We start from the raw sequence: 23,355 nt of genomic DNA, 5'->3' as shown, positions 1-23,355 counted from the left end.
ATAGAATAATTTTGAAAACTCTGGGAAAAAATTACAATAAATATTTTTTTAAAGCTCTGGAAAAAATTACAGCTTCATTTACATAATATTTCCTTTTCTTTAGACAGTTTCAGTCTCCGTGTCTGTACTAACACTCAGCTGCATTGCTTTGGATCGATGGTATGCAATTTGTCACCCTTTGATGTTTAAAAGCACAGCCAAGCGAGCAAGGAACAGCATTATAATTATCTGGATTGTGTCCTGCATCATAATGATTCCTCAGGCTATTGTTATGGAGTGCAGCAGTGTGTTCCCAGGATTAGCCAATAAAACTACCTTGTTCACAGTGTGTGATGAGCACTGGGGAGGTGAGTCTGTCATTGACCATAAAGACTGAATTTGTACTGCTGTTAAGTAATAAAAATATCAGGACATATTAATATGCAGTCAAGTTGTATAAACATATCACAAAATGTTCTTAATTATATAAGCTTTCCTAGAACTACTGTTTTTCAAATACTGTGAAATCCTATTTTCTTTTGTATTGCTAAGACTTAAAGTACGTTTGAAATCGAGTTTAAATGATTGAGGCTGGCTTGTGTCTTGACCATGTTAATGTTTCCCAGAGGGTAGAAATGTTCCCACCCTTAAATGCTTATGCTTATATCATTTTGTGATTGATGGACATTGCAGGCTTACAAAGACTTCAGTATTTAGCCTTAAGAAATAACTACACGAGAACAGAATTTCTCTTTACCTGATATATTGCTTTTGCTAATTGCTGATATTTTACTAGCCTTTATAGATATCTCCTGGGACTTCAATGCAAATTGCCTGTCATTACAAAACTTACAGAGATGTCATTGACATGGGGTAGCAAGTTAGTCTACAATTTGAAATTTGTCATGGACAAGATCATTTAAATAACTTTGTAAATGCGATCAGTTACAAGTTATTCTATCCAAGAAGTGTAATTCTGCCTTTCCAGATTGACTTTGAATCTAACTTGTTCTGTAATTTAATTCAGCTCTAAGAAGCCATAAGAGTTGCCAGGGAGTAACTACTTCTATTTTGTCTCCATTCACAGCAAGTGGTGTTAGCCACCCACCCCAATGGTTAAGACTCAACTCTGGTGGGCCTTGGCATAACTCCAATGCTAACAGAGCATGTGAGTTACATGCTGTGACTCTGGAACTGGTTATAATGACCATCAGTAATACCATTATTCACACACAGGAAAATAAAGCCAAGTTTGCCAAAACATATAACTAAAAGGTGCCTGTTTAATAGCTTCGAGTCAGACTAAAACACAATCAGATTCTCTCCCAGAGCTGTCTCTGTAGAGGAAGATTGCAGTCCTGTGAACAATTAAGATAAAATACAACTGGATCACCTGTGCTTAATTATCATGATAAATTAGCTTAAGCAGCTTGAACTGCTGAGAGCTCTTCCCTGTGCTGTTTTGGAAGTTCCTCCGCTGCTAACAGCCTCTGCAGGGCCACCAGGGGATTAATGAGAAGACATTGGCTATCACGTTCCCTATTCTTTATCTCCTTCATCCCAGTTAGTCCTCTGGGACAAGTCAAGGGGGCAGAGATGACCATTAGCTACCTGGCACTCATTGCAGACAAAGATGTGCTGAAAGTTTGTAGGTTAGAGGAAGCCTCTGTTAAGTTATGAGTACCGTGCTTGCTCTTTCATTAGAGAGGACACATCTGCTCTTTACTTCTAGTGTTCATCTGCGAACAATTTTGTATCCCAGTCTGTGCTAGATGCTGCAGTATTTATGTGACTATTTTCTTTTACAGTGTTCACTTCAAGTGCTATTTGTGTCCACTCATTTTGGCTGCAGAACTAATTATCTGTGCCTTCATCACTTCAGGGTTACAGCTGCAGCAAAGATTCTTTTAATCAACCTAGGAAATGGAAATGATGTCGTTAATTAATTAGGGAGTCAGGAGAGCATTTCATCAGTGAACGCAATCTCAAGATTTCCAGATCTGCACTGACCACTTTTTGATTCCCAACAGGAAAGTGTTGCTTTCAAACTACGGAGTCCGTAGTAGCTGTGGAACTGTTTCAGAGTGCCTCTCATTCAGTGCTGTGCTGAAGTAGTTGCAGCCCACAGATATGCCTGAGCTGAAGCACCCATTATACAAAAGAAAAAAAAAAAATCCTACATGTTTGCAAGGCTCTACTCCTGTGGAGTATATTTGTCCAAAATTAAATTTATTGATCTTCAGGTTATGCTGTGAGCCTTCACTTGGATGTTTGGAGAGGTAGAAAGAGGTTTAACAAAGGCAAGTACTTGTGCATACACTTAAGTTCTTTTTGTGTGTGGCTTCAGAAATGAAGTGCAAACACACCAAAGTTTGGTTTTTTGTTGGTTTTTTTTAAAATTTATAATAAGGCTGAAATGAAAATAAATTTACATTAAAAATATGCTAAAGTTTTCTGAAATGTGAAGCTTTTCATTCCATGGAAAGATAGCAATCCTATTTTTATCTTGCTGGCTTTTTAATTAATTATTCCTCTAATGATGATGCACCATCACAGCTAGTTATTCTGCTGGTGCATTTCAACTATCCATAAAAAAAAATAATCCTCTCCACTTTCTAATAATAGCTTATCATAGTAACTTGAAAGAAGAAGAGAGAAGAACCTATCTATGCGTTAAGTTACAAGTAGGTTGCTCAAATTGTGGAATTACTTAGTAAATCTAGAGTTAACCGTTTATTATCAATGGGGATAAAATATATATTTACCCTAACATCACTTTCAGACCGTGGAGAATAGAGTGTCATTACCTACAATTAATTTCCATTTAACTGAAAATATCTAAGGTCACTGAGCTGGGCCAAAGCACAGAAGATGTAGTTTTTCTACTGAAAACCAGGGTTTGAAATCACGAAGACCCCCAAACAGAAGAACAGAAGAACAGGGTTAACATGGATAACAGGGCAGCAGTTTGAAAAGTGGTGAGCCTTGAGGCTGGAAGAAGGAATAAAAAGCTAATGTTTTCCAAGAAAATCGTTGCATTTTTGTTGGATTTTGTTTTGCCTTTTTTGACTATGGGAATATTAAAGGTCGAAGAAAGCTAACTAGAAGGAAGTTGAAGGAGGGAGAAATTAATGTTCCTACGAATAAGCTATATTTGCAAAGAGAAGGTGGGTATGTAGATACTGCACACACTCGAGACTTAGAGCAAATCCTATGTGAGAGTCAATTTAGAGGAAAGGGATTATATTTGGATGTTTACTGCTTTGTTTAGAACTGCATATAATTTATGCTGTCTAAAATTAGGGTACATCTGATGAAATCTTTGCAGAGCATCATATACACTGTATGTCCCAAGGATGTTAAACTGTGGGTTGTCAAGGTTGGAACTGCAAAAAGGGGGTGCTTAATGACACTTTCCGAAGTGTTTTGGAAGTCTCTTCTAATTCTGGGCACTCAGGGCTACTGAAACATGAGGTGCTGTGGAGAACTAATGGGAAACCATGTCCAGGAAAATGTCAGAGATGCCAAAGCAGGAGACAGCACTGTACCCTACCCAGACTTCAGTCCAGCTGCTGAAATCCATACAAGTCTGATGAGTGTCTGGAAGGAAGGCCTGATCAGCACTGTGACACTTGGGCTCCTTAATGGTGAACAAATAGTGGCCACCCTGACTAATAAGATTTGAAGCATGCTGTTGGAGAGCTGCCAGTGACTGCAAATGGAGCAATAGTTCAGCCTAAAACAGGGCTCAATTTCTTTTTAATTGCTTCTGGCATTCCTGAATATAAAATTCATTGCCAATTCTAGGCTGAGGGGTTTTCATTTCAAGTACTGTCTAATAACAATATTTTATTTGGGAATGCAGAAGGATCCAACATGTGACCTATGCAGGCTCACTTAAGGAGCCAGTGTTGGCCACAGTTCTATAATAGTCTGTAATTGCTCTGTGCTGAATTTGATGATAAAGTGCCAAAATAAAAGAAACGTATATTAAAATGAGTTCACCATGTGTCTAAGTCAGCTAAATGCATTCTCTTAGAGCTGTTCACAAAACGAGTGTTAGCCAAAGTGCATTAGCCAACCCCTTTGCAAATGATAAAAAGAATATGGAGATAATCCTTTCCCAAAACTACATGGTTGAATGGAAACAAAGGGAAGACTTTGTGTTCCATTTCCTCTTCGACTACTCATAAATAGTACAAAAACATATTGTCTTAATTCTGGAAAACAGATAGCTGGAAATTGCATTATTACATGAAGGTTTATACATCCTGTTTATTGAAGTGTTTAGAATTTAAGGAAAAACTTGTGGGACACGTTAGTGTAGAAAGAAGTCACAATATATCAATACCGTGAATTGATGCTCAAGCATAATATATCAGGTTTGAAAATGTAATTTTAGTATTAGGTAACTGTAAGTACTCTGACATAAGAACATAGTTTGGAAAAGAGTGTGTTGTGTGGGCACCCGCTTCCTAGCATCCCTATTTATTGAGCTTTATTCTAAAAGTGTACTCTTTTATCTGCATTGCTTCTTCATGTCGGTAACTCCAAGGTCTCATAGGTATCCTCCTGAGACTAGGGAACCTGGGAACTCTCTACCGATGCTCAACGAACTTGATAGTCTTGTTTTTCCCTATTCTTAGGGAAGCTGTCAAAAGTACCGATTTCATTATGCACATTTGGCTTAAGGGAATATTTCATTTGCTAGACATATCAAAACCTTTTAAGTCTGAGTTGTTTTCAGTTTGTATACATATGTACATGTATACATATATGTATATAAGTATTTACACAAATACAGTAAAATTCTGGCAAAAATCCAGAAGCCATAGTTTCAATCTTCTGCCTCCTTTCTTCATTGCACAGCAGTCTGGGACTGGAACACAGTGCCGAGAAGGAAGCTTTAGGGGGTTTGTTTTAGCATACTGATCCTTTATTGGGTGAAGTAATCATACTGTATGACTGATGCTGAATAGGAACACTGATCTCACCCCGGTCCAATCCCTATGACCACCAGTTTGCTTTTTGTCCCCTTCTCTCTTTTCAGTAAAATAGCAGCCAGTGATGTGAGAATCATTAATTTCTTCTTACAGAGGTGGTTGCTCCAGCTAAGAACAATCTGTCCTGAAGCCCGTTAAATGACCATGGAAGGCAGAGATACTTTTCTCCTCTGCTTGGCAGTAAGAGGTTCAGCAGTCCCAGTCAGGCAGCTGATATATCCCAAGAACCATAGACTGATTGATGTTCTCATTCAAGGAGCCTGGAACTCACTCACTTGATAAATGAACAGTATCACAAACCAGCCCTTCCTCCTTCTTGCTGCTGTGATTGTCGAACAGCTTTAAAGCTTTTCTTTGGCTTGAGAAGCTAAACAGAGTCATGCTTCTTAGGGAAAAGTTCTACAAAGGGCTTTGCCCTGGGTGGGGGAGGGACAGGTTTCCTTTGATGTTTAGCAGCTGGCACTTTCCAGGTGGCTAAACTTCAAAGGCAAGTGTTAGGATCGTCCTCCAACCTGGTCCGTCAGTTCTTTGTAGATAGCTAGGCTCATTTAATGTTTCACTTTACTTGGAATGCTAAATTGGAAGCCATAAACTCCAGATGGCCTTTTAAATATGTACCATCCTTCTACCTGAAAGGGTCCTGGCTGCCTGCAGAGCATTGATGAGGCAGGTGGCACCTCCTTCTGAGCAGAAAGAATGTACTTTCAGCTCTGACCTCCTGTGATCCCAGTAAGTCACGTTACTCCACTTTCTCCTTAATCTCTCCACCTGTAAAGCATGCATGCCAGTATTTCCCTGTCTGACAGGACTGATCTGAGGCTGCATTTTCTGGAATGCAAAAACAAGTTTGAGATCATCAGTCAATATACTAACCCAGGCTATCACCAATTATAAAAAACCTGCCCCAAAAGGTCGGCCTCCCCCAGGGACATTGACAAGATCTAGTGGCTGCAGCTGTTAGTTAAGAGTTGGTAAGCTGGTTTGCTACAGGATCTTAGAGTAAGGGGCCAAATACTGCTCATCTGAATTTTTTGAACCCTGATCCATCAAAGCTGTCAAATATCAATGGCAACATCTCTATTACCTTAGCGATGAACATGGGATGGAGTTTGCTATAGCGAGTATCTGTTTCCCTGATACTGAAGTTTTTCTGGCTGGTGAATCACCTGGCACTTTCAGGGCCAACGCTGAGTGTGATAGTACTGGAGTCAGGGTTTGAGGGGAAGTCTGGAGATAACATGATAGTGTACTCCCTGCTGTGAGAATTATGGGCCAAGTCTTTGTATCTTCTTGTCTAATCAAAGGGATTCTCCTAGCATGCAAAGGGACCTTTTTTTTGATAGAGTCCACAATCTCAGTTACTTTAAGAAGCAGAAAATAAGTTTGACTCACCAACATTTTGATCTCATGCAACTTTTTTAAAAAAAATATTTTTTATTAAAACTGCAGTCAGCACAGAGTTTCAGTTGCAGATCTTACCATCCTGAAACATTCAGAAATTCTGCAAATTAACATAAACATTCCTTCTTTACTCTAGCCAAAATGCAATGCTTAGGATTACCGCGCAATCTAACTACTCGTGGAGTGCATAGTTTCTCTTCTGCTACATATTGTCACTTTCCATAATGTTCATCCCTTTTCTGAGGCCATCCATAAATGCGAAGTGGTAATTAATAGCAACATTTGGTAATACAAAACTACTTTTGATGTCACAAAACTGAAAGCAAGTTTTCCAGACATCCACTGCACATTCTGCTATAATCTAATGATGAAGCTTATGATACAACATTCTTAAAACACAATACACTCACAACACTTGTAAGATGTTTGTCTCTAAGCAAATAACATTCATAAGTTGTCTTTTGAGAAGAGATACACAGGGAACTAGAACACAATGGTAGCAAACTCATTGTTAAAGCTGAGTCAAAAGTGATCTTGGAAATTTCCTATTTAGAGAACTTGACTGAATTAATCCTATTTTTTAAATGCGATCATAATAATAAATCACTGAGTCTTAATCACGTTTATTCTGCCACCAGAAAGTGGTTTAAGAAATGTCTGTCTCTTCTCCCATCAGCATCCTGTGTGCTGTAGTCTACATTCTGTGTTTATAGGTGAGAGATTGTGCAGTTTACTCAGGGATACATAGTAGCCTTTGCAGAATTAAAACTAAAGACAGTTACACAACCTGTTAAATACGTCAAAGATGAGGTAGCTTGGATAATTAGTTAGCTAATTAAATTTTCACTGATTTAATAAAAACTTCTTAAGACTTTGTACCTAAAGTAATAATGTGATACAAAAGCAATAATGTGATATGAGATATGCTTGAGATAAAAGCATGTTTATAATAGAAACAGAATGTATATAGAAGTGATTAACAAATCAATCCTGACCATAATATTATTGGATACATCTTCCATTATAACCTATCATGTTGGAAAAACATATGCGTATCTATATGAATAATTTGTCTTAAACTGAAGTATGTGTATTTCAATGCACTTTTCCTATTTGAATTCTCTTTCCAGCTGAGGTTTACCCCAAAATGTATCACACATGCTTTTTTCTGGTGACATACATGGCACCACTGTGTCTTATGGTGTTGGCCTATTTGCAAATATTTCGAAAGCTGTGGTGTCGCCAGGTAAGTCAGTTAACCCTAGCTCTATTTGCTTGCTGTTGTGACTATGTGCAGATTCCTATGTACAACCTTCTTTATTTGTTCCATGTTGTCATTTAGGACTTGGAATATTGCATCCAGCACTGTTACCAGGTTCAGTGATGCTGCGGGCTTACAGCCACCTTGGATAGGCACTGAGATGCATTAAAAAATGAAGGCAGTCAGGCTGAATGTAAACCCCTTCTTGCTTATGTCTATGAAGGGGTTAGAGGGAGAGCAAGAGAGGAAAAGCAACAGAAAGATTGATTATAGGCAGTTCTCTCCCATTGTATCTGAAATGCTTACCAAAATACCTTAGGTGACCTTCTTTATACTACTAAAATCTCCTGTAGCAGTCAAAAGTTAAGGCTGACCTTCTCATTTTGTTAGTAGTGTGTACAATTTTTTATTTTTATTTTTCATTCTATAAAGTCTCAGGTTCATAGCAGGTCCAATCTGAACAAAAGTTAGACTAGAAAGTCCAAGCATCGAAAGTGTGAGATGAATTGCCTGATGTGAAGCTGACTGTTGTAAGTAACATTTGATGTGAATTATTGACAAATAATTGGCATGATTTCTAATGTGGATATCTGTTTTTTCAAGCTTCAAATTAAAAATACAGAAAAGAAAACAAATACTAAACAAAACATCAACAACAAAAAAACCCAAGCAAGTGAGCACACAAAGAAAATTTTAAGTGGCAAAAATTCTGTGAATTTTTTCAGGAACATTTTTTCCCCCTCCAACAATTCAAAAGCGGTGTGAGCTTGAGAATCATTTTCTGGGTGTGAGCTGTAATCTGCCATGCATCAGTCTATGGTTCTCTCTGCTCTCTTCTGCTTTGTCCGGGATTTGTCTCTAGCTGTAGTCCTCACCACCCCCTGCCCTGTCATTCTGTAAAGGACAATAAACTCATTCCATTGAAGGTGTGATGCAAGATAGTCCATTTTCTCTCAAATGGCTAACATTGGCTGACATTTCTGTCAAGGTATGGGATGAATAATGTCTCTTTGACCCTTATGTCTGATACCATCCAAATTTGAGGCTGTCCTGGCCAGGGCATAATATCTGTCACATCAGGAGCATTATTCAAGCAGTTCAAATCGATCCATCAGAGAAATCACAGGAGACTTTAGATTTCTAAATATACATATGTTAAAAGTAAAAATCAGATCTTATACTGACTAAACATATCTCTTGCCAATAACTAAAATATAGGAAAAACCAAATCCACTTTAAGGTATTTTGTTATCATCCATACATCATAATAGCAATTATTCTCACTTTTAATCAGATTAAGTTAAACCAGAATTGCTGTTTATCTTTAAATTATTAATTTTGCTTTTAATTTCTTACATTTATAAGATTAAATAACAAGATAGTTTGAAGATAAAATTTAACCTTTACAATTGGAGGGGACTCTTCACCAGAACAAAGGCTTTACTTGGTTATTTTTGAAATTAAGTTCAGTCTAACATAGCTTTAAGATGCTCTGTGTTACTGAATAGTTATCTGTCCTGTAGCACCCAATGACCTTATCACCATATTCTTTCTTAACCTTCTCTTCTGTACTTTCTTTACAGAAAAAAAAAAAACCCAACTATTCTCTCAAACTGTCCATTAATTAAGTTAATGCAAACCAATTGTTCTTAATCTGCATGTAGCTTGAAAATGCTGGTTCAGATTCAGAGTGGAAGATGAATGACTGCAGACTGACCTGTTTTGTTGGGTTTTTCCACCCCAATTGTGTTAGCTGGCCTATTTCTTCTTTTCTTCTTCTTCACAGTATTTCTTCTCCCTATACATCTTGCATGCTGACAAGGTTAGGATGATTTTTTTTTTTTTTTTTCAGTGACAAAAAGAGAAATACAGCTGCAGGCTTAGAGCTATCAATGATGTGAAATTACAGATGTCTCTTTTCCTGGCATAGAAGATAGCACTATGTATAAGAGGCTGCACTAAGTGAAATTAAAACCACTGCACATCTATTATCAGCTGTGGCTTGGCTGCAGACATTAAGCATTTTTCTAAGTACAACAGGTGTGCCATAATCAGTCATGTAGAGCAAATGAATGCAGTGCTCTAAATGTATTATTTGATAATAGTTTCAATTAAGAAATTATGCTGTTTACCAGAACTTCAGTTAAATGTAGTGATTCTATTGGAAGGTACAATAAGCCTTCCAGATGTACGTGATAGAAAAACCACAGCAAACAGTAGGTGCTTTCTATGCCTCACACTTTTTCTAAATGTTCTTTTTTAAAATGGAGTGCGTTGTGCATGCAAATTTCCAGATGACTAAAGGTAAAATAGATTTACAAGCCATCATTACCATACTTTGTGCAATAGCTCTTAAAATTGCTGATTGTGTCTTTCAAGCAGATCTTTTAATATAAGCTTTGCAGTCTATGAATTAGTGATTCATCTTTGTAAAGACAAGAACAATCATGCCACAAATACCAGGGATTTTGAGTAATTTATTTTAATTATTAGCAAGGAAGTAGTGACCTAGAAGGCTATGTTCTCTTGCAGATTTTAAGTAAATTAAAAGTAACTTCTGAACAAGGAAACAAGACTGAATGGATTTATAGTGAAAGTGTTGATACGTAATTTGTGTTATCAAGTTCCATACTGTATGCTTCAATTTACTGATGTCCAAATGCATTGACACTAAAGCCTAGTCATATTAATAACTAGGAACCCTACCCATTTTCATTTTGTCTGCTGAAATATACCCTTCCAGCCTTTTCAACTTGTTGTTACATTTGGAGAGATTTAATTATATAATAATTTGAGGGGTTAGAGGAAGGGTGCGTAAGAAAGTAACTGCAACTTTTGGTACCTGTTTGGGCACAGCTAATGGGCTTTTAGTGAATCACAAATTCCTCACAATTATCTCTGTAACTAATTTGTTACTGAAAAGCAAATATGTGCATTATGTTGGCATGTGTATACTTGTACATATGTAATCATGGAATCATAGAATCATTTAGGTTGGAAAAGACCCTTAAGATTGTCAAGTCCAACCATTAACCTAGCACTGCCAAGTCCGCCACTAAACCATGTCCCTAAGCACCATGTCTACATGTCTTTTAAATACCACCAGGGATGGTGGCTCTAACACTTCCCTGGGCAGCCTGTTCCGGTGCCTGACAATCCTTTTGGTGAAGATTTTTTTCCTAATATCCAATCCAAACCTCCCCTGGTGCAACCTGAGGTCATTTCCTCTTGTCCTTTGACTTGAAATACGTGTATGTGTGTTTACATAAATGCACATGTGTAAATGTTTCTGTATACACACAGACATGCACACACTTCTGAAGTGTGGTGCTTCTTAGGAGGCACTGGTTCAGCTGTACATTTGTGGGTATACAGCTTTTCTTTCTTTTTTTTTCCTGATAAGATTCTTGCTGTATTATTGCCTGTTGGTGTAACAGTAGCAAATCCCAGGTGTATGCCAGGTAAAGCCTGAGGAAAAATAGGGCTCTTTTGAAAGGTTCTCAATACAAACTCCTGAAGATTTAGCAATTTAATATAGAGATTGTACACTGTATACAGACCTACCTTTGATTGCCTCTTAGTATTAAAGACAGTTTAAATACCAGAAAATACCCTTCTACCTGCACACACAGGTACAAACCATGTACACAGGCATGTCTGCAATTTCTGTGGAAATAGCCATTCACAATTTTGAGCCAAGCTAATGTTTCTCTTCATCTAAATTGCATCTAGCTGCCATGAAAGCTGGTCACAGATTTCTTCAAGTGAATCTTTGGCATAATCAGGAGGGAGAGATTTGGCTGAATATCCTTGATTCCATCTCCAGTTGTTGCTACAATATGGTAACTCAGTATGACTGAAAAGGAAGGAAAAGCTTCTGCTTCAAAGGTAGAAGAACAGAATATCAAAGTGCCCCTGATAAGCCAGAATCAGAATCTTAGATAGCGTATTCTCTCAGTAGTGCATGGCAAAGACATATTGAGGTAATACATCCCCCACTAAGCAGGGTAAATCCCTTGCAATAGGACAGACATGTACAGATATGAAACTGATACTGCTGATCTCAGCTGAATGAGTGGGAACCTACAGCAGAAGTGCAAAGGTTTTTTTGCTTTATGTCCACAGACACATTTAGTAAAAGATAAATGTTATAACATATCCCCTGTTCTGCTTCATCGATTTCCTGTTCATTACAACACAACTTCGCCAAAACGTTCCAATAGTTGTAAATCAGGTTTGACAGTGCACATAAATGCTAAGTTAAAGGCTTGTCTGTGCAAGGAAGCTATTCACAAAAAAAACCCCAAAACCAACATATTTGCTATTCTAGAAAAATTCTGAATGTGCATGCTTTTGTTTTAGAACTCATATTTCCTTTCTAGCTTACTTTTTTTCTGAAATAAATATCCAAAATTTCATTCTTTTGTGGTCAGTCTGTGTGGATAAGCCCTAAGTTTTAAAATGTTACAATAGACAATTTGAATTTTGTAGATACATTTAAACATGAATTATTTTACATTCCTAGTCACCCAGACAATTGCACTACGCATGAATAAAACTATATTTCTACTCAAAAGGTTTTCACAGTGTATAACATTGAAAACATTATACACGTCATTGTAATAGAGTTCTCTGAGAAAGTCCTGTAGTCTTTTATACTTGGCTGCAGGTAGGAAATAATGTTGAAGAACTGAAGCAAAATTGCTTTATTTGGCTTGGCTTATGTGAGGGCACAGAAAACAAAAATCGAGATTTTTTTTTTTAATACTGTGGTGCTACATCTCCCCATTGCAAGCTGTCTTTGGCTAACCTAATTCTTCCTATGTCTTGGCACTCTTCCATGATTCCCTGCTCTTCAACACTGTATATACATTCATTTTTGAAGAGCTTTGCAGGGACATCCACACTTCAGCTGTGATTTCTTTAGCTGCTTCATTGTCATCTAGATTGCATATTTGGAACTTTTATGGCACTTAAAGCTATGTAGGCTTTAAATCCTTGTTTTCCAATGCTGAAAAGCTCTTTAGTATCTTAAATTAACAGCATATTAATGGTATAAACTAGTCTGCCATACAACAAAACGTTTAACATAGAGCTTTATAGCAACATAATTGCAGCAATAGGGTTGGTAAGAGTGATAGTCTGAAGACACAAGCAAAGCAAGGTGTGTGGGAAGTAAAGAAAATTTTAATACATCAGTTGATATATTTGGATAAAACACAAATTTTTATGCGGTCTTTCAAGTGTGCCTGAAATCAGGTTTATTCCTTGCAGCTACATCAATTAATTTAATAAAAAAAATACTTCTCCCTCCAAGCGTACATTGTGTATGTCAACATGTCTATTTTTCTTGTTATAGCTACCCACAGTGCTAGTTTTTCAAAGTGCTCCTTATTTTGTCTTAGATCCCAGGAACTTCTTCTGTTGTTCAGAAAAAATGGAAGCCTCTGCAGACCTCAGCACAGCCCCGAGGGCTGGGACAATCAACAAAGTCAAAGATTAGCGCTGTGGCAGCTGAAATAAAACAGATTCGTGCAAGAAGGAAAACAGCACGTATGCTAATGGTTGTCCTCCTGGTTTTTGCACTTTGCTATCTACCAATTAGCATCCTCAATGTCTTGAAAAGGTATAGTTTATCCCAAAGTGTAAACACTTGATAAAGCTTTCTGTCTAAAAACAACCCTCTGTTGCAAGATTCCTGTTATTCTGGCAGATACTTTTGAAGGATAAGCTTACTTATTTCATGATAAAGAAATGGAAAATAAGCATACGGTTGCAAGAAAAATATATATCTAACCCATCCGTACTATTTAAACTAGAAGCCAGATTGTGGAACCCTTATTGGCAAGCTCTTCCTCATGAAAATGATCTAGCCTGTCTCCTCATTAAAACCTGTCATTTACATGGGATTGCAGCTTGTTTGCTGTAAATGTGTCCATGCAAGTGCATTTACCTAAAGCAGCAGCAGCAGCAGTTGGCAGGAGAGTGTAGTGTTGTGGCTTGCCCCCGAGGACTGTGAAATGCTGGGTTCAAACCCAAGCCCCATCACATACAAAGTGAGACCTTAGGCTAACCCTTCAGTTTGCCTATGAAGCTATGTTTTACTTTTTTACCCTTTTCTCTCCTGTTCATTTGAGCCATAATTGTGTACACTCTTGTTTTTTGTACAGTGCCTGAAAGCCTAAGGCTTTGGCTTATACCTCATATATAGCCTGACAGGCTAAGGCTTATACCTCATGAGCCCTCTGGAATACTGATAAATAACAACACACTGCAGAAGTTTTGAATATCCTAAAAAATAACCAGGCTGTTACTGGTGCTTGAGGAACATTTAGTTTTTAAGGAATAGTTTCAAGTTGGATATGAAGGCTTAAATACATCCCACTCAATTCTGGCACTTTTCTGAGGCCTAATTTAAGTACTTTTCATCCTCAAGTCCCTTGGTAGGCAATGTGGAGAGAAAGAAGTATTTCCAGAAGGCAGTTCAGGCACCTACGATCTGAGTCACAGAGGAACTGCACAGGCTGCCTCAAGTATAATAGCAGAGTAGGCCCATAGTTAGATTTTCACTTAAATGGCAAAAGCTAGGTGTAAGGAATCTGGACAAATCAGATTTCTATGAAGGACAGAAGCTGCTACTGTGGCCTCCGTTTGGGGCCAGTTCAGTGTCTTTTCAGTTCCAGAGCTCCTGTTTATTGGAGGGTAGGTCTAAAGCCAGGAACCTCAGTGACATGAATAGGTCAAAAGTAAGCTTTCCCATCTTTTCTTGGCTTATCTGACACTAGCCAGCTTTGGTTACTTAGCAGAAAAGTCATGCATCTGCACCATTGCAAAGTAAAGTACTGATGATCTCTGTTGAGCTAAACCACCAAAGTGGGAGGCTGACGGATGGGGAGAGGACTTTGTTCTCTCAAAAAAGCGAGCACTTTTCTGTGATACTTCAAATAGGTCATCAGAGATAAATGGCTAGAAGTTGCCAAATCTTTTTATATGATTTCTAATTTTGCCATCTTTCAGGTTCACTTTTCTTTTTCTGTAGGGTTTTTGGGATGTTTAATCATGCCGATGACAGAGAAACTGTATACGCCTGGTTCACATTCTCACACTGGCTTGTATATGCAAACAGTGCAGCCAATCCTATTATTTATAACTTCCTCAGTGGTAAGTTATAGTTACCTAGAATTCAAGTTTAATGTATAGTTTGAATGTAATGAGCCATAGCGAATAAGATTAATGACTGTGTAACATCAGCCCTGCTTCTCCAGTGGGAGCTAGATCCTCTTCTTGGAACAAGTTGCCTGAAATATCCCATTTCCTTCAGGCTATCTACCTAGAATTTAACTAAACAGTGCCAGGGCCTGAGTCCAAGTGCTTGAATTTGACTGTCCATGCCATTAGTTTGGCAGAGAAGTCCCTGGTATGACTTTGGTCTGAAACAATTACCATTCCCTTAAACGCTCTGCGGATTCTCTCTGGGAGGTAGCACAGGCTGAGGCTGTCCCCATTTGGCATTCTATATGTGGGTATTGGTTTTTGGAGGCTGTGAATCTTTAATAGTACTTGCGTGATCAGACTGTGCCAACTGGATTCAAGGCCAAAGAGGTCAGCTAGGATGCTGTTCACTTACCAGTATAGATTTGTCTTAGTTTGTATTTGCCTTATTTGGCTATGGACAGCAGAATTGGGACCTAAACAGGTGGTATTGTAGCTAAATACAGGGAGGCAAAAGTCTATTGATCCTCACTGCACATTGGCCTGTTGCAGTTTTTTTTGTGGTATGTAGTGTGAGGTTGATCTGAACAATTTACTCTGAGCCGGAAAAGCAGACTGGTGGACTGTTGAACACTTTGAATCTTCCTTTAAAATGTATTCAAGATGAAATACAAACTAGCCATATCCTCTTGTTTCACATGTCAAGTAATGATTCAGTCATTTAAGCCTATGATTGCTCAATTACTTGTTTTTGTTAGATATGTGATTAATCAACAGACTATCCATGACATGATTTCATAAATCATTCTAGTTTGTCCATTCTGTCTAGCCAAGAATAATTCAGGCTTCATACCACACCTCACATATCTTCTTACAAAGGTTATATTTTTTCTGTCTTTCTCCAAGATGTTGAAATTGTGATTTCATACTTCTGCATTAGAAGAACATCTGGGTGTTTCAGGTTAATTTGGCTTTAGATAGCTGCTTTTTTGTAATCTATATATAAAGTTTGATGAAACATGGTTTATAGAAGAGTATTTTCATGAGTCTTTTTTGTGGTTGACAGGGAAATTTAGAGAAGAATTTAAAGCGGCATTTTCTTGTTGCATCTTTGGCATTCGCAGTCACCATGATGAACGGTTTACCAGAGGTCGTGCCAGTACAGAGAGTCGGAAATCCTTGACCACCCAGATCAGCAATTTTGATAACGTTTCAAAACTTTCAGAACACATTGTATTGACCAACATAAACACACTTCCAGCAAATGGTACTGCACGTATTACCCACTGGTAGTATACTTGTCCCTATGTCTTTTGATGCTGTGGAAGTAAAATTTAATTGTGCATACAATACTTAAATCTGAGCACAACACAATGAGAAGGTTGTTTACAATTAAGAACTGACTATAAGACAAGGAACTTACAGGAAATATTTTATAGAATATGCTACAACTTTGGTTATATGATGACAAAGCAAAACTTCATCTCATTTATTTTAGAAGTTGAGTTGCAACTGGGGAGGGGGTAAGGTAATCATATTTTAAATAAGTATTTTCTTGAGATCCCTACTTCCTTTAGACTCCTAAGTAAATAAAGAACAGGTATCTGAAGGCATGAAAATAATTTTCCCTGGAGTTGCAATGTGTTTATAAACAGCTATATTCTACTCAGAGCTAATTCTCTGAAGTTGTGGTATATTTCATAACAAATATTTTAAACAAAATTGGGTGTACAGACTGACCATTTAAAATGATGTGTTTACCATGCATTCTGGTGTGAGGTGAGCTGATCAAATAAGAAATTCACATTATTTTCTTTTCTCCCATTTTCTGTTCTTTTTCCTGTTGCGTGTGTTCAGGAACAGCTAGGAAGTCACTCTTGGTTTTTCTCCAATACAGGTTGATAAACAAATGAACACAGGCTGAAATGAAAGGCAGGAGTTGTTCAGGCTTTCCCAGTTTTGGGGAAACATTGAAACAATTATGCAATTCCCTAGCTTTGTGAATAGGTGGAAAATGGCATATAACTTATTATTTTATATTTCTCATTACATTAAATGTTATATTGCAGCAGGCCTTTACAAGGGATTCATTCATCCTCTCCTAGGAATGTGAATGTTTGTTGTCTAGAAGTTATCTCAGACACTATAGACTAGGACTATATGAGCTATATATTGATAACAGAGAGATTGGTATCTCCAAGGACAGCTAATTTGTTCCTAAAATATATAACTAAAAATAATTAAATTCATTACCTCTGAAGAAGACTGTTCTTTTCACTTACTATAGAAGGAATATGGGCTTTTCCTGAACTCAGCTTGCTCTGGTACTGTTGCCATTCCTGTATGTATGACACAAGCAAGGTTACAGCCATGAAACACAGATGACAGTGTGGCTGTAGATTATGTTCTGCTCTATTATTTGTCATAATACTCTTCTCTTTGCCTGTCCTGTGCTCGTGGCAGGCAGGATTGGACTAGATGATCTTTAAAGGTCTCTTCCAACCCAAACTATTCTATGATTTTACGATTGACTTGTTCAAAGGGAGCTGTAATGCTTTGCTGGTCACAGTGGCATATGGATAAAGAATCACAGGGCAATTTGCCAAATAATGCCTATTAAATAAGGAGTAGAACACATTAAAAATGTTTAAAAGTAAGAAAAATCAAGAGTTATGCATCAGAAATCCCCTTAGATTTCAGTCAAGAAGTCTTCACTCAAAATTTGCAAGTGCAATTTTGAACATTTTCTGGCAGATCATTTTGTTGACAGATCGTCACCTGCATACTGTTCAGAGAGTGACAATCACAGGGTGAGCCAGTCAGCCGCCTGATACAAACAGTAAAATACTCTTAAAATCTTTATTTTATCTTACAGGTATCCCAGCTACACTCAGCCCACTGAAATCAGTGGAACTGCATCTCCACATACCAGGGATGAACATGACTTCAAATTTAGATGAAGCTGTGAGAGTTTCTGTGGAAGACACTGGCAATACGGAGAATGCAGGGTGGGACAAATTCGTCCCTAGCATAACTAAACTTACCTCGATAGAGTTACAGCATGGATGACTTTGGCTCAATACAGAGAATGGCACGTGCTTTTAGCGTGTTACAGACTACAACAACTGGACAAAGGGATTCCTTCAAAATGACTGCCTCTCCTATTTCTTCTCAGTCTTACAGAAACCTACGTACCTCAGTATGAGCTAAAGAACATGTCTTTACAAGTCTTTTTAAAGATTGGATTGTATCATACTTTGTAAATAATGTAGATATTTATTTTTGTATATTTTAGATGCTGTGGAATGTTCTAAAATGTATCATATAAAGAACTCTAAGTATTTGAAAGAAGTCTCAAACATTATTTATTTATATCCTGTTTCTATAAATGAGTGACTTATTTTCAAGGAATGCTTACTTATGCACTAGTGATATTCTGGAATTACTTTGCACTTCTTTTTCTGCTACTTCACTTGTAGTAAATTGTACGTTCGTTATGGAATTTTCACTTCAGATTGATTTGGGGAGATTCCAGGCTACTTTTCTAAGCAACAGACATGCTTGTAAGATATGAACCCAAAGTGCTGCAAGTCACACATGTTTTCATAAGATTACACTAAAGAGCCAATTATTTATTTTCTTCAGACTCGAGTGCCTAAAAATTAAGTACTTAAGTAAACTTATGTAATGCTCAAAGGTGCTATAAGCTCAAAATTCCTACTCAGGCCAATAGGAATAACAAGTGTCAGCACCCCTGAAGGACAGGACATTTAAACTTTGGTAGCTCATTTTAGTCTGTAATGCCTGCAACTGTAGCTCCAGAAGATCTCTGAGGATCTTTAAAACAGAAAACATTGGTTATCTCGCTTGCTTTCACGATTTCTCTCTCAGCTGCCATTTAATGCTAATGATACAAACAATTAACAGATTTATATGCCAAGAAAATGTTGACTTTTCAACAATTAAAATAAAATGTTTGTTTCAGGAAATTATAGAGGTGATATCCCATAGGATCGGTAGATCAATTACTCACTTATCAATTTTCCATTTATGGGGTAAGCTCCCTGGCCTGGGGCTTCCTACTGTGCATTGTAGTTATTCTTCTTAAAGAATGAAGGTGATGCATCACTGGAGACTTAGTCTACTAGGGGAACATGGCCTACTGGTTAGAAAGAGGCTGATCTGTAAGAATCTGAACTACGACATCCCTGTGGCACTATGCTTGCATTTCAGTTAAGATTTTTCAAAAGAAGGGTAAGATGGGAGGGAGGACTTGTTTTTCAGTAAAAAGCGTTTCATATAGAAAGAAGACATTCTCACATGTGGAAATGTTTCTGAAAAGCCAATTGTTCATAGACAAGGTGTTATTTGATTAACTTATGTAAATATTGTTTCTAGGCTTTACTTTGACCTAATGTCATGCAATGTGCTGTCAATCATAACAGCTACAGTTTTATGAAGTGCTTACTCACTTTATGCTTTAGCCTTCCCCAACGGCTGTTTCACTTGACATTGTTGCAGTTACTCCTAGTTTACACTGGTGTAAAGTGAGAGAAAAAAATTTGCATTCATTTGAATATTAAAGTTTTCTTTTTCTATTAAAAGACAAAAAGAAAAATATTCTTTTTTCTATTAAAAAAGAATAAGGAGAAATACCTAAATGGAGAGAATGTTTAAACATCAAATAAAATTATAGGAATTTCTATATTCCTATGTGTAAGCTTAATTTTTGAGTATAGCTATTATGTCATTGTTATTTCAAGAAATTATTTTACTTTGTCTCTTCTGAGAAAATAAAACACAAATTGTGGGAAGTACAGCAAGATTTGATTTCATAGCTATTGCAATTTCTTTGCCATTATAAGGCTAATTTTGCTCTTCAGCCACAGAAAATGTAGCATTCTTAAACTGTGTGGAACAAGATATAATTTTTCTATATAATTTGAAATGATTGGACAAACAGCTGCTGAATTAAAACGTTGCAGAAATGAGAAAATGGAATTTGAAAAAGTCTTCTAATTTATTCTTTTATTTTGATAGAAGTAAAGTCATAAAGTTAAAAAACTAGTATAGGAATCTAGTTGCAAAATAATTATCAGGAATCATTTAATTGTGCCATAAAATGTTGCTTCAGTCTACTACTGAAAAATGTCAATTATGTCACAATTTTGCAAACCTATGCTTTCATTTCAGAACATGTATTTTTATCTTTTCCTTGAAGAGAGAGCAAGAAAGTAGAAAGTAAATGGCTATCTAAGAAAATTTTGTCAGTATAGAACGGGAGTATGCACACTTTTCAAATACTAAATCTCATGGGTGACTGTGGAAGACAAGTGAAATTCTCCTGCCTTGCCAGGTGTGTTGCCCAGATCCCTGTGAGATGAACAGGGGGATGGGGGGTGGGGTGGGGGGGGATGGTGATGTTCTCGGAAAAACCATAAGTAGCATCTCTCTGAATGGGGGTTGAATGCTACCTGTCAACTCAAATTGTCTTCTTTTTGCTGCTACCTAAATGCCAGTGGGATAAATTGTGTTTGTTAATCTGAGATGGGAACACCACTGAAGGTCACTGGTACTTTTTGAGTCCTGCAAGTCTCCTGTGACATGTTAGAAATAGAGGTTCTGGCCTTAATTTTCTCTTTTTTAATGGAAAAATTTGTCTTTGGTTCTCTTTGTTCTCTTTTCTTATTTTCACTTAGATCCCCAAAATTAAAATATTTCAACATTCCTATGAACTTATTTTAGCCATAACTTTAACTTAACAGTACTTTTTGTGTGGAGAATATAAATGAAAGATGAGACATTCATTGACAAATGATTCTGTGTTTTTCTCTGGCCAGATTTTTGTTGAGCAAATAGTATATCTCTGAGACACGAGTGATACGATCAGAGATTATCTAAGATTTGAAATTCTAAGGACTGGTAGAAAGTGTTAATTCTTGCCAGAGAATATGGTTATCAAGCTAAAGATTGGTTAAATATGGTTATCAAACTAAAGATTTGGTTATTTTGATGAAAAGATTTTTCATTTGAAAATTTACGTTTTTTTGAAATAAATATTTTTGATGCAAATATTCATATGTATTTATTTCTTTAGTTTTACAAAATTTGAGAAAAACCTAGACATTTTCTTCTTTACCTTAGATATGTTTTCAGGCACCATGTCATCAGAAAAACTTCACAGGAATTTATAAATCTGTTATCTACCTGTGTATAGTGAAGGGGTTTTTGCCAGTTCTAGGATCTTTTAATCCAGAAAGATCCAAATATTTAGAAACATTCAGAATATTATCCACCTGGATTTATTTTTGAATGAAAAAAATCACTGGGAGTTTTCAGTAAAGATAAACCCAATAGTGAAGAGTGGATATTAATGTAGATAGAAACAGCTGCGAGAAGACAGGGTAAGATTTTAAGAGCAATATGGAATTTAATGCCTTTTGCATGTGGTAGAAGTCGAAGTATCTTGAAGAAGCTTCTGGACTTCTAATCAAAAAAAGGTCAGGTGAGGAATGAGCATTTCTTATCTAGTCTATAAATATTGAAAATTATCTGGAAGCTGAACTTTAATTGGGTTTTGTTACCTCTAGACTCTTTGGTATTCTAATATTTCCACTAGCAACTCTGGAGCATAGAAGTGGAGCTCTTGCAGCATTGTTTCTGCTTGGTCATAGCATCGTTAGTCATGGATTGTAAATCACAATGTATTTGTTCCTGCATATGTTGTGCCACCATCACTCTGCTGCTCTGTCTATCAACATATTTTGCAGTCTTGGAGGTCTTCGAGATCTGATAACCTCACCTCCTTCTTTCCTGTTGTTTCTGCAGTGATAAGCTTGTGCCCTGCGATCACAATGACTGCAAGATAATTTCTCCCCCTCTCCACCTCCAAAAAGGCAATTTTTTAACTTTTCTTCTGGACTGCATAGAGGGCACCATCTCATTCTCTGATATTAGCAAAATTGATGCATGTCATTAATCTGGAGAGTGCTTTATAGGAAGGAGAGTACACTAAACAGTAGCTTAACTGAGCCTCAATATACATCACAGCCTACTGCTGCATGTTACAGTGGATTAAGGCCAAGGCAAATTTAGCCTTCCAATCTAGGCTTTGTCTCACAGATGAAATTATATTCATCTCTCAGGCTATTCCTTTTACCTGACAATAAGTTTATTTTGTGGATCTTGGATATGTTGGATGAAATAGTATTTTACTTTGTTGCATACGCTTTCCAAAAAAAAAAAAAAAAAAAAAAAAAAAAAAAAGACAAGTATTTAGCACTGTTGGCATTAAGAGTTTAAATAAGGAATGCAATAAATTGACTAAGTTAAAATATGAGTTAAAAAAAATAAGAACTTATATGCAAGATTAACTTTTCTTGAGCTAAACAAAAAAATAAGTAAGATCTGGACTTCGCTCAAGTTCTACTTTGCCAATAGGGACAGGATCTCACCCACTATATCTCTATCTCTGCTGACTATCCTTGAAGTTTGATGATGTCTTTTTGTTTTAAGCATTCAAGGACAAAACCCAGTCAAAAATGTTCTGTATGTGATAAGCAACTTGTGAAAACAAGACTCAAAAGTAGCATGAAGAAAACGATTGGAATCTGTTGTTTACTCCTGCTTCCAGTGCAAGAGCAAAGGGCATCCAGTGAAGCCAGCAGGTGTATGATTGTATGCTTTATGGCTGATTTATTTTTTGTAAGTACCAGAGTCAGCTGCTGACTTTTGTACAGCAAACTGGTTTTTTGATGTATTTTAGTGAAACTCCTGAAGTTAGAGCCATAATCCAGTGTGGCTCTAGACTATAGACTAGTTCTTTGTTCTTTTGGTCTGCTGTTCAACATCCTCCATAGCTCCTCTCTCTCCTTAAAAGATCATCATCCAATTCCACATCTGAGATGAAAACAAACAAATTTTCTTCTAAAATGCTCTGAGAAGTGCTTACAGAAGTGCTGGATCTCTTTAGCTTGGAGGAGACTGAGGGGTGACCTCATTAAAGTTTATAAATATGTAAAGGACGAGTGTCAGGAGGATGGAGCCGGGCTCTTCTTGGTGATGGCCAATGATAGGACAAGGGGCAACAGGTGCAAGCTGGAGCATAGGAGGTTCCACATTAACGTAAGGAAAAACTTTTCACTGCGAGGGTGACAGAGCACTAGAACAGGCTGCCCAGAGAGGTTGTGGGTCTCCTTCTCTGGAGACATTCAAAACCCGCCTGGACATGTTCCTGTGTGATCTACTCTAGGTGGTCCTGCTCTGGCAGGGGAGTTGGACTAAATGATTTTTTGAGGTCCCTTCCAACCCCTAACTAACATTCTGTGGTTCTGTGAGGATGACCAGATGTAGCAACAGACATTTTCCAGAGTGGTTACAGGCAGCAGCCAAAGACTTGCTCCGTTAGTTTCTCTGGAAATAGAGTGGGAACTTGATGCAGAGGGAGTGCCAGATCCCGTGAAGATGCCCGAGAACCACCTCTCAGCCAGAGGCAGTCCA

General features: G+C 37.3%; 1 protein-coding gene across 1 annotated transcript in view; it reads left to right on the top strand.

Moving 5' to 3' along the window:
- Positions 1-17,925, top strand: part of HCRTR2 (hypocretin receptor 2) — a 34,445-nt gene extending 16,520 nt beyond the window's left edge. Inside the window, exons 3-8 of the mRNA XM_086461522.1 lie at positions 104-347; positions 7,514-7,629; positions 13,050-13,270; positions 14,684-14,805; positions 15,923-16,123; positions 17,732-17,925. Coding sequence (XP_086317648.1) covers positions 104-347; positions 7,514-7,629; positions 13,050-13,270; positions 14,684-14,805; positions 15,923-16,123; positions 17,732-17,925 — 1,098 coding nt within the window. The remainder of the gene's footprint in view (positions 1-103; positions 348-7,513; positions 7,630-13,049; positions 13,271-14,683; positions 14,806-15,922; positions 16,124-17,731) is intronic.
- Positions 17,926-23,355: the final 5,430 nt, after the last annotated feature.

Source organism: Leptosomus discolor, chromosome 2 (genome assembly GCF_034619465.1).
Source record: "Leptosomus discolor isolate bLepDis1 chromosome 2, bLepDis1.hap2, whole genome shotgun sequence".
Classification (NCBI taxonomy): domain Eukaryota; kingdom Metazoa; phylum Chordata; class Aves; order Leptosomiformes; family Leptosomidae; genus Leptosomus; species Leptosomus discolor.
This window is presented reverse-complemented; position numbering and strand designations above follow the sequence as displayed.